The following is an 11,495-nucleotide window of genomic DNA, read 5'->3' on the forward strand; positions in this document are numbered from 1 at the left end:
CAGAGAATTGTGGGTAATTCAGTAATCTTTTGCTGAAATACGTCAAAGTAGTTGACCTCAAACATAGGTTCAAGACGCTGATGTGTATGAAGGACATGAGTAATGGAGACTTCAATCATTGGATTTATGAGATATCATTTAAGTTAGAAGTGGATGTAGTGCGTTATATATAACTAGTTCTATTGGATTTGGTCAGGCTTGCTGATTGAATATGCCAATACAGTGTATGCGTTGCTTTGGATCATAACAGGGGCATTGTATGTGTCAGATGCTGTTGAGTTCCACTGTATCTCAATACTTTGGTGCTGATAAGTTAATTAATTATTAATCAATAACAATTTTATTACCAGATTATCTAAAAGGTCTTTGTATGATACATTAAGTCTTTGCCTGTGGCAAGAATAAAAATTGTGGATCTTGTATTCAATTTTATATTTGTTTAAAAATAGACCATAAATAGGCTTTGTTCTCCAAGTTGGTGCAGTTTTGGTGCTGTAAATTGGTACAATTTTGTTGTTGCCAATTTGTGCAGCAAATGTCAGTTATATAGGAAATATATCAATTTCATTGTTGTAACTATATGTGCCAGAGGTAGAATATCAATGTAAGAGTAACTCATTATTCAAAAACATTACTGTTGCTGATATGAAAGTACTATACTACACTATCGCAAATAATTAACCCATACTCTGCTATCAAAATATCATAAGAATTAGATGGGGACTTCACAATAATTAATATGAACCTGCGTATCAATTTTAAGAAATAAAAGACAAAAATAATAAAATGACCTGAGAATACAACCTTAACAAATGTACATGGCATGTGGATGTTTTATATTGAGTAATCATTCACACGAGAATTCACAAAATTAATAGGACTAATAATATTTTCTCACAAGCTTTGACAAACAAATACCAAAGCTTGAAATATTTTTCACATCTCATATGAAATTAACATAAAATTCAAGAACACATTATCAAATGATAATTATTCAAACTAAATCAATCAAACTTAAATGCATGGTGTTTCTGATTTCACTATTTACCGTGGCATCATTTTGATTTATTAGCATTTATTTACAATGGAAATGGAAAAAATAGAAAAAGAACAGCAATGAAAACAAGAAAGTTCAATGAAAAACTTTTCAAAAAATGGTTTGCATAAAATCTGCAAAAAAAACTACTATAATTTAACAATATATGATCTAGAGTATACTTAGAAACATTTGTCTTTTACATGTTGCTTTCATTAAATTCAAAGACAGAAAATTCCTATAATTAAGAAAAATAGAATTAATACTAAACATTGCTATAGATTAGAACTTCGCAGATCCTTTAGGATTTCTAGAAGCCCTTCCCTGGATGACCCCAATCCGTCTTTGAAGGAAGCCTGTATACTCTGTCCCTGATAAACAGAAGCTGCCCCTAATAGAGCTCCAAGGGCAGCCCCTCGATGACAATTTTCTCCTGCAAAAAAAAGTATGCACAAGTTATTGTATATCATAAATATTATATAGAGCTGTAGATTGAAAGTTTGTTTGGTAATGTTTGAGGATTTAAGTTTATATTAACATTATACACGAGGATGCTTAACATCAATCTTTATTTGATATTAAAATATGGTTGTCTAATACTATAAGACTCTTTCATAAGTGGATGTGAAGGATAAGGATATTCTACCCGAGGGTCAAAAAATGTAGTAAAACCCGAGGCTTACCGAGGGTTTTGCAACATTTTGTGATCCCGAGGGTAGAATATCCCTCTCTTTCATATCCACTTATGAAAGATTATTTTTCTTTCATACCTTGACGTTTTATAGCAATTTTACAACTATAATATCCTGCCATTTTGAAATAAATTCGAAGAAATCCATGGTTGAAAGGCAATTTTTCATGCATGAAAAATTACGTGATATTTTCAACAAAAATTCCTTTGTTTGCATCTTTTTATAGTAAAACCAGTCAAGTTTGTGAAAAATATGTTAAATTTTTACCGAGAAAATAGAAATTTTGTTGACGCCGTGACGTCACAAGGCTTTATTGCATGGGTAGCCATACAATACAGCCTCAGGCGGCATGAGCGTATTGCTCTAGACCAGCCAGTATTACACCCGTAGGGATGAAAGAATACAGGATTAACCCATGCAATGTACTAATGTTGTATGAGGTTGATTTACATGACTTCCATTGTCATACAACTTTGTAAAGTAACTGTGTCAACAAAATTATTATTTTATCAGTACTATAAAAGATACAAACAACGGGATTTAATTGTCTAAAGACCCACTACCTTTCCGCAGCAAACTTTAAAAGTTTCTTAAAAACATTAATAACATAAGAAAATACATATATTGATGGCCTAAGATGAGGTAACAGCACCACACATATGCAAGATTTGCTATGTAATATTTCAAAAATAAATACCGGTAAGGTAGTGGGCTTTTAAAAATATCATGCAATATTAGGTTATGGAAAATTGATGTGTTGTCACAGTTTTCTTCAAACTTATTTGAAATTGGCTGGACATCATAATTGTAAATTGTAATAAAAATGTTGAAGCATGAGAGAAGCATCTCTTTTTCGGAAATAAGATTTGTTGAAACTTTTCTTTCCAAACAAAAAAATGTCTGCCCGTTTATAGTAACATTCCCTGTATGACCAGGATGGAGGAAGAGGAAACAAATATTTCTTTAAGGATGGCCTTATCACCTACCTCCACAATTAGCATTCATGAGTACACCTGTGTTGAAGTTATCCTTGAACTGTGCTGCGAGGAACAGAAGACTACTCATTGAACCGTCTATATAGCAGGCCATTCCCAGACGACTGATAGCTGACTGACAAAGACCCAGCTGGCTCTCAGAACCTGGCGGATACCTGTGTATAAAGATGCAAGTGCTTTTTGAAAGATTTCAGTTTCAAATTAAGTTTGCAAAGATTAGTATTCGTGGCTTTAAAAACTTAATTGACATATATTTCAATATCACCAATTTGAAAATTGATAATAATTCCTTGAATGGTGAAAAGAAATTTGGCATATATTCGTCCTGGATTAATACAATCTTTCCCTACCTAGATGGTGTGACAAGGAAATCACAACCTGAGGGGTTATTCATGAATGTCCAACCCAAGGGTTGCCAAGGGTTGCCAAGGGTTGCCAAGGGTTGGTCATTCAGGAATTACCCTGAGGGTTGTAATTTCGTTGTCACACCCTCATAGGTAGGGAATGATTCTTTTTCTCCATATACAAAAGAAAAAGATGAGATAATAGCCAAAAACAGGGAATTTTACCGTGACATGAACATGGTTCCGTGCAACTGCACGTCAATATTGATGACGTCAACAACAATGCACACCACAGTTACACTGCATAAAGTCATGATGTCACATAATTATCTACAGGTTCATAAGGTTAGTGCACGCAATCCGTCATACCCTTGGGGTTGACAAAGAAACCTCTCGCAGCTAAAACCGGTGACAAATCAGTGAATTATGGGAGAATAATGGCTTCTTAATTAGTATAGATTATGGCTTTTGATGAATAACATTAATACTATTTCAAACATACTTGCTAGCGTTTTCTAGGTATGCCTGAATCATCGTCCTCTTCCTCGGTCCTCCAAGTTCTGACCGCTCCATGCACTTGTTGATCTCTTGGAGAACATCCTTGCCATTGATGACTCGATGTAACAGTCTTGCATACATGTCTATAAAGGGAACGAGGTTTGGTTCCGGATGAGTGAGTTTGATGAACTCTATGGCAGACTCAGCACACTCTGATTCGGTCTTGTGAGCGTTTCGTATTACCCAGGGTACAGCAGGGACAATGGCTCCTATCACAACTAACTGATGGTCAGATGAACCTTTGGATTTCTTTACATATCTGAAATGTTGAGTAAAATGATGCATAAATTTTATTCTTTTTTATTTTTCAAATATTTTCAAAACATACATGATATTAAGACATAACATCATCAATCACACACACATTCACACAAATCTGATATTTTTTCAAATTCTAATTTCTCATGGACATTCAAAGTTATCTTCATTTATAATGCAATCTTTCATATTGAAGGATAACAAACTTATACACATTAAAAAGTGAATAAAGAAAAAGAAAGAGAGAGATAGAATGAGGTTGTGGTTGCTATTCATTTACAATGGAAACATAGAGTTATTTTAAATAATCTTGATGAACTTAAGCATATTATTTCCTATTTCTTCTTATTCAGTTGGGGATGCAGCTTTCCTTTATAACAGCTAGATTATACAAGGGTGCAATGGGTCTAAATGTCTTCCTTACTGATTAACCATACTTACACTCTGTTGTCTGGAGAGAAGATCAAGATTGTTTATTTAAACAAATTTTGGTTTAGGAAGTTTGTTTCTTTGTTTGATTGTTTGTTTGTTTGTTTGTTTGTTTGTTTGTTTGTTTGTTTGTTTCTTTGTTTGATTAATTAACGTTCTATTAACAGCTATGGTCATGTAAGGAGGGACTCCCATGTATGTGGTGTGTTGCATGTATGTTGTGCGAGGTGCGTGTTTTGGGAGACTGCGGTATATTCATGTTGTGTCTTCTTGTATAGTTGAACTGTTGCCCTTTTTATAGCGCTATATCACTGAAGCATGCAACCGAAGACACCAAGCAACACACCCCACCCGTGCACATTATATTGACAACCGGAGAACCAGTCGTCCAACTCCCTGTACGCTGAGCGCTAAGCAGGAGCAGAAACTATCACTGTTATAGACTTTGGTGTGTCTCGGCCAGGGGACAGAACCCAGAGCCTTCCTCACAGGGGCGAACGCTCAACTCAAGACCAAAAGTGAGGCGGTGCCAAGGGGAGGCATTAGGAAAGATAAAGTCAGTTAGGAAGAAGAGAAAAGATAAGATCCTAAATTAAGTCACCTTTTACGATCATGCAATAAGGGCAGCAGGTACAATTCTTATGCTCTACCTGCAGGGCAGGTTTAGGAAGTTCTACTGTACCAAGTTTCTACCGCGGGTCATTGTGGATGAGTGGTTAAGAAATCTGACATATTACCACAGGCCCTCTACCTCTGAGTTTGAATCCCATGTTGGGCAGTTGCTATGTACTGACCACTGGTTGGCGGTTTTTCTCCTGGTACTTTGGCTTTCCTCAATCAACAAACCTTGTATGTCCTTAAATGACCCTGGCTGTTAATAGGACATTAAACTAATAAATCAATCAAAATCTAACCTACCGTGCCTCTGTCCATTTTAACAATTCTGTGGCCGTTTTCGGTGGGCTTTTCTCAGACGACCAGTCCTTGAAGAAAGATCTATGGAAGGACTCTGCATATGTGTCATCATGTGTTGAGGGAGTGGTCATAAACTTAACATAATCCTCTAAAACATAACCTCTAATCTCGCGTTCGTCCATTACACCCTGCGGGTCGTGTTTTGTCATCGTCTTTAGCATCCGTAGCGCCATCATGGAGTTCAGAGTACTGTCCCCTGCTTTCATACCTGAAATTATAGGAACAAAAACAGAGTACTGTCCCCTGCTTTCATACCTGAAATTAAAGGAACAAAAACGACTTCCATTCAATATATTCCACTCCATATATCAAAGTGGGAATGTATAGACTGGAATGAAGGCGGATAACACGTACTATATGCCTTCCATTCCATATTTCATTGTGGGAGAATAAAAACAATCTACGTAACCTCTTTCTGAGTTCCCAATATCAAAAATATTTTAGACAAGTAATCATTCATGACCAGGTGACAAAAAAAATCATTTGAGGTATAAAAGCATTTCATTCAGGAATTTAGCACAGTGAAATCTGTCTTATCTCATAATCTGACATCTGAATGTTCCAAATTCCGGTAAAGTCTGACACTACTATATTCCCCTGAACAACAATAGTCAACATCAATACCCAACTGTTTCAACCTCCTGCCTAATCTGACTAAAAGAGTCACTGCCCCAATGGTGTCAGATTAGACAGGTTTCACAGTACTTAATAATTCTTCACAAATACATGTATAGCTAGTGGTCTTCACACTTAAAAAAAAAATTCATACCTGAAATTTCATAATGGACTGGTCTAGTCTTTGATTAAGAGGAGCCTAAATGTGTATTCAGGGCTGAATGTGTTAAAGTTAATCATTTTTTTAACTCAACTAAAGGAATAATTTTACTATCATAGTGCTAGTGTTTCAGTCGCTAGAGTTATCTTACCCTGATGATAGTGAATGCTTCGGTCCTGACTTGTCCAGTACTTAAGCTTGTCGTGTAGAATGACATTGCCGATGACCGGTTTGGATTTTTCAGCCCAGCCATTCCTACCACTGTTATCTGTTAGTGAAAGGGGAAAAAAGATGTCAATGAAATTAGAAGGATATAATATGAGTTTTAATTTGCTGTACTTCATGCATTTTTTATTCTTTTTCATTTAGTATTACTATTTCTTATAAAATCATTTCTAATGTACTGTATAGTAACTGAATTTTGTTAGTGGCTTACATTCGCTTTATTCTCATTTTCACTGAAATCCATAGATTCTAAACACTTCGAAATATGTCTGAGAACAATTTTAGTATCCTATAAATTCACAAACAATTGAGGTCGGTGATCCGCAAAATTTAATCTCCATGAATATGTCCCTTATAGGAAACCGCAAAATATTTATCCCGCAAATTTAAAAAACTGCACAGTATCATTTAATAATTTAAATGAAAGATGGTGATATTGAATTACATAACTTTTTCATTACTAGAACTTGGTATAAGACATTCTACAACATCTTAATTGACTCTGAAGTGTGATATAAGAATTGCAATATTTGATGCCTTCAACAAAACAATGTTCTATTAAGAATAGTCTTCAGAAATTCAAACAAAATGTCAAACAAAATTTTTTAAACAAAATTTCATAACACAATAATTAACTTTTTTTGTTTTCATACAAAATCTGGCTTTCTGATTGGCCAATATTTTTTTTGCATACCACTATGAAAAAAAAAATCTTAGGATGGCGCGAAACCCCGACCTTATCGTGACGTCACAATAGAGACATTGACGTTGCATATTGATTCGGAAAAAGGAATCCCTTGAAAAACCACTATAATGTTACATTTAAACATACTTTATTTTATCAAATAGAGTATAAAATTAATTATAAGTATTGATGTCACTATTTTTTAATTTTATCAGGGTATGAAAAAAAAATTGTTTGCAAACTTTTGTGAGAATCTGCTACGCGGATTCACACAGTTTGCAAACAATTTTTTTTTCATACCCCGATAAAATTAAAAAATAGTGACATCAATGCTTAAATGATAAGTTTTATCACAGGTAAAACACACATCAGTATTTCAATAACTAAATCTAAAATCAAAGTACTCACCTGTAGCAGATAATGTAAGAATACTAGATGGATGGTGTTTCTCTGGAGCTCTATATCCTGTCAGCCAGCCGCCGTACCCAGCTTTGATGTCATTGGGGTTGTAGTACCAGTGAACAGGCATCGCCATGGCATCTGCGATTAACATTCCCCATAGAGTTGCCTCCCTTGCGTCTTGTACCTTGTTTGACATGCTAAAGATATAATAAAAGGTTGTCATCATTATCATCATCATCATCAACAGCATCATTAACATCGTCATAAATATCATAACCATCTGACATCACCACCATCAACATCACCATCATCATCATCAATATCAATGTATATACATTATCATCAACATCATCGTCATTATAATCACCATCTTATTGAAGATAATACATGGAGTATTAGATTTCCTCATATTATAACTTTCTCAAGCTTTGAAATGCATGAGCACAAATACCTGCCATTTTGTATTTCTGAGAAATGATGATTAAATTGAATTCTGAACCCACTAAAAGTCAAGGGTCAACCGTATGCCTTGGAATGTCCAGAAAGTTCTGTGAACATTACCTAGTAAGATGTTGAGATTCTGAGTATCCTGCTACAGTTCCTCTGTGAAGGTTTTGACTCGGCTGAAGTGTGGGCTGTACAGGTGTGTCCGAGCTCGGAAATCTACCTAACAAAAGGAGGGTAAAGAGGGATGATGCTGTCGCGGTCGCTTTGGTGGCTGTGAAAGGTACAAGGGTCTTCAAAAGCCTAGACATCAACTGTACAAAACAAAATACATTGAGGTTTAAATATAGATTTTGCTTTTTTGCAGCTTATTTATAACACTCTTAATCTAAATAATTCACTTTATAAATTGTATTGATGAAGAAAAACTATATTTATGCTCAATTTATTACCTTGTCTGATTGAGACATGAAGTCGTCATTTGCATCTTTCCTTTGCTAATGGGTCAAAACAACAGCTTACACTTGTACACATATCATTGACACTGTAAGTTTGTTCTGTATTAACTATGTCACTCACAGGCATCCAGATTATATATTTACGATGCAAATTGCATTACTGAACCTGAGCTTGAATGGATTTAAGGACATGAGATCCAATGTACTTGCTTCCAGAAGCATAATTATGCATATATTTCTGAATTATGATGAATGAAATGAGGTGAATGTATCCTTGTTTCAATTAATGGATAAATTGGACTCGGGTCAATATCGACAAACAGGTACGTCAATTGGGGAGCATGCTACTTCATGTATGTAGTGTCCCAAAGTGGCTGCTTCAAGCTCTGATCTGACCTCTACATTGTCTCCACTCCTAGTCTCAGTTTCATGAACATTCCTTAATCTTAAGGAATTCCTTAACTAAACATTCCCCTCAGGAAAGCATTACAGAAGTTAAGGAAAAATCTTAACTTAAGGAACCTTCCTTAAAACCTGTAATGCTTTCCAATGGAGAAATTTAAGTTAAGGGTTTCCTTAAAGTTATATAAAGGAATGTTATGAAAAGGGCCCTGTTACAAACTTGGCACCAAATAACATACCAATGGTTGGTGGTGTAAAGGTCTCATGTCTCTTTGGGGTGTAGACTTTGAAAAAGGAGGGAAGACTATGTCTATGGTGTTAGTGGCCGGACTGTACTGCATCAGTCATTGGTGACGAGCTGGTAGCTTATAATTAATCAGTAAAGCATCCAGCTTGAGGTCACCTGGCAGGTTTGATATATCACTGTTCTGTTCGCTACGTTTTCTCATCTCTTCTCTTACATCAGGAAAAGGAGCGGGTCAGTGTGGTTTGTACATAGTATTCATAGTCTCTGTCTTCCAGCTGGTGGAGCATTGCTTCTTTGGCTCTGGAATGTGAATTTTCCCCGTTCTTCTAAATTGACGCCCAACTAAATAACCCATGGAAGGTTGCTAGAGAGTCTCGGGTTGAGATTTACAATTATTGTAGGAAATCAGAAGGATAGTGTAAAAAAGGGGTATGTTCATAGTCTCTGTCTCCAGCTGTGAGCATGCTTCTTTAGCTCAGGTAAAGTCATAAGTTTCCATACCAGAACCGGTATTCTGGTCGGGGCACTTGACAGATTGTGTATTTTCCTGTTCTTTAGATTTAGGCCCAACTAAATAACCCATGGAAGGTGGTAAGAGAGTCTCGGGTTGAGATTTAGGAAATCTTAGAAAAATAAGGGATAAGTGTAAAAGAAGTAGGTTGGTGTGGTTTGTACATAGCGTTCATAGCCTTTGTCTCCCAGCTGGCGGAGCATGCTTCTTTGGCTCAGTCGGTAGAGTCGTAGGTTTCCACGCGGAGACACGGGTCGGATTCTTGGTTGGGGCACTTGACAGGAATGTGTATTTTCTTCATTCTTCTAGACATGAATACATACATGTACAGGTACTACTTGTCTCAAAGTTTTAATTTTTGCTTGCTAAACTTCTTAGACCCGTTTCATAAAATTTGATATCAAACAAACACTCATTTAAGATTCTACGTATATATATAGGTATGGGTACAATGAACATTTCATTACATAACAAAATTAGAATACATCATGTAATGCTTCATTTAATTTTGCATTACAAGTACAATGTATTGTACATGTACAAATGTACACATGTACATTGTGTAGTTCATGTTTAATTATGTATCACTTATGCTTACCGTTGTAGATCAGTTTTCTGTGGATCTTAGTTTCTTGTTTCATAATATAAAACCTACACCGTCAGCAGCATCACTAGAATAGAAATTAATATAGAATAGATACAACATCATTACCTTACAGGCGTAAGCTACTGGTTTTGGAAAATATACAGTAACCTACTCCTACAACATATATATAACAGAAGAAATTTTATCAGCTCCCAACTTAAACACTTTTAAAAACAGACTTGATAAAATCTTTTAAAAGTAAACATATTATTTAAAACAATAGGGCAACCATGCCATAACCAGAAAATGAACTGTAATGTAATTAACTTTTATCATTAATTAGTGTAGAGGAATATAATGTGTTCCTGTACTGGAAAACTACTGTACTACTACTACAACTATGTATGCAAAAACTATAGACATCTGATAGATATAAGCAGGCTAACTTATGTATAAAAAACATATTAAAATGTACTGTTTCGCTCACTACATGACTACACTTAAAGTTGTGTGCATACTTACTGTCAGTTCCAGTTCGTTTTCCGAAATGTTGTGTAAGCGACCCACTGTCATCACATATTTTACCTCTGTCTTGCCGCGCGACCTTTTGCGGAGAATCATGCTTATATAAGCCTGATTTCTGGGTCAGGACCGGGTACATGATTTTGTTGTGGAACTCTCCTATGTTGGAGGTAAAGAAGATTCTAATATATATCAGGACGCGATGTCATATTTCCGGAAGAAAAAATAAACGTAAAATATCAAACTTTAAAAGTAAAACATTTTTTATCAATCTTGTAAAGTTATAATGAGTATGAATAGTTTATCTTTGTCTAATTAGTAATTGACAAAAAAAAAAAAAAAAAAAACCAAACTTGCTTTGCTTTATTATTTCATTCCATATTAATTGGGTATATTATGCATCCTCGATACTCCAGGGGTTCCGATCACTTACGATCTCTACATCCATGGACTATCTCATAGTGCAATTGGAGGCAACAGAACAAGTATTTTAGTCCTTTGATTTACATCAAATACCCGTATAATGGTACACTGTGGTTGACTTTACATGTGTGGCTTTGAAGTTGGGCGTCGCTCTCTGTAGTCTCTATCAAATAAAATTTCTGCAGGCCTGTGATTGGTTCAGATTTGTTCATCTGGGGTGTCTTCAGTTTTACTTTGAGATAGTCCAGGGCAGTCCGCTAAACCTGCCTACATTATTTGTTTTTAATTTTTTTTTTAATTTCTTTTTTTTTTTTTTTTTTTTTGCGTTATATATAGTCAGCTTTTTTACAGTTTTAACCGAAATGTTATGCTTGTTTCTATGCGTATACAATGTACATGTATTATTATTATGTATTATACCAACTTTTCCAAGTACATGTACATGTATATCACTACAGTGCATATTAGACGGAACACTTGTTAGCATTGGGAAAAGGCCCATTACACCTTCTGAACAACTTTATTAAA

The 11,495-nt window shown here is 35.3% G+C and overlaps 1 protein-coding gene across 1 annotated transcript; it reads right to left on the reverse strand.

Annotated features, from left to right (window-relative positions):
* Positions 1-1,120: 1,120 nt before the first annotated feature.
* Positions 1,121-10,757, reverse strand: LOC138307602 (uncharacterized). Its single transcript, XM_069248407.1, has 9 exons — positions 10,545-10,757; positions 10,035-10,107; positions 7,936-8,132; positions 7,381-7,571; positions 6,214-6,330; positions 5,231-5,495; positions 3,570-3,884; positions 2,715-2,878; positions 1,121-1,469 (listed from the first exon to the last, which is right to left on the reverse strand). Exons 3-9 carry the CDS (start codon positions 8,127-8,129, stop codon positions 1,312-1,314), a joined length of 1,404 nt encoding a protein of 467 aa, XP_069104508.1. The 5' UTR covers positions 8,130-8,132; positions 10,035-10,107; positions 10,545-10,757; the 3' UTR covers positions 1,121-1,311.
* Between the last annotated feature and the right edge of the window lie 738 nt (positions 10,758-11,495).

This window comes from Argopecten irradians, chromosome 14, assembly GCF_041381155.1.
Source record: "Argopecten irradians isolate NY chromosome 14, Ai_NY, whole genome shotgun sequence".
Lineage (NCBI taxonomy): Eukaryota > Metazoa > Mollusca > Bivalvia > Pectinida > Pectinidae > Argopecten > Argopecten irradians.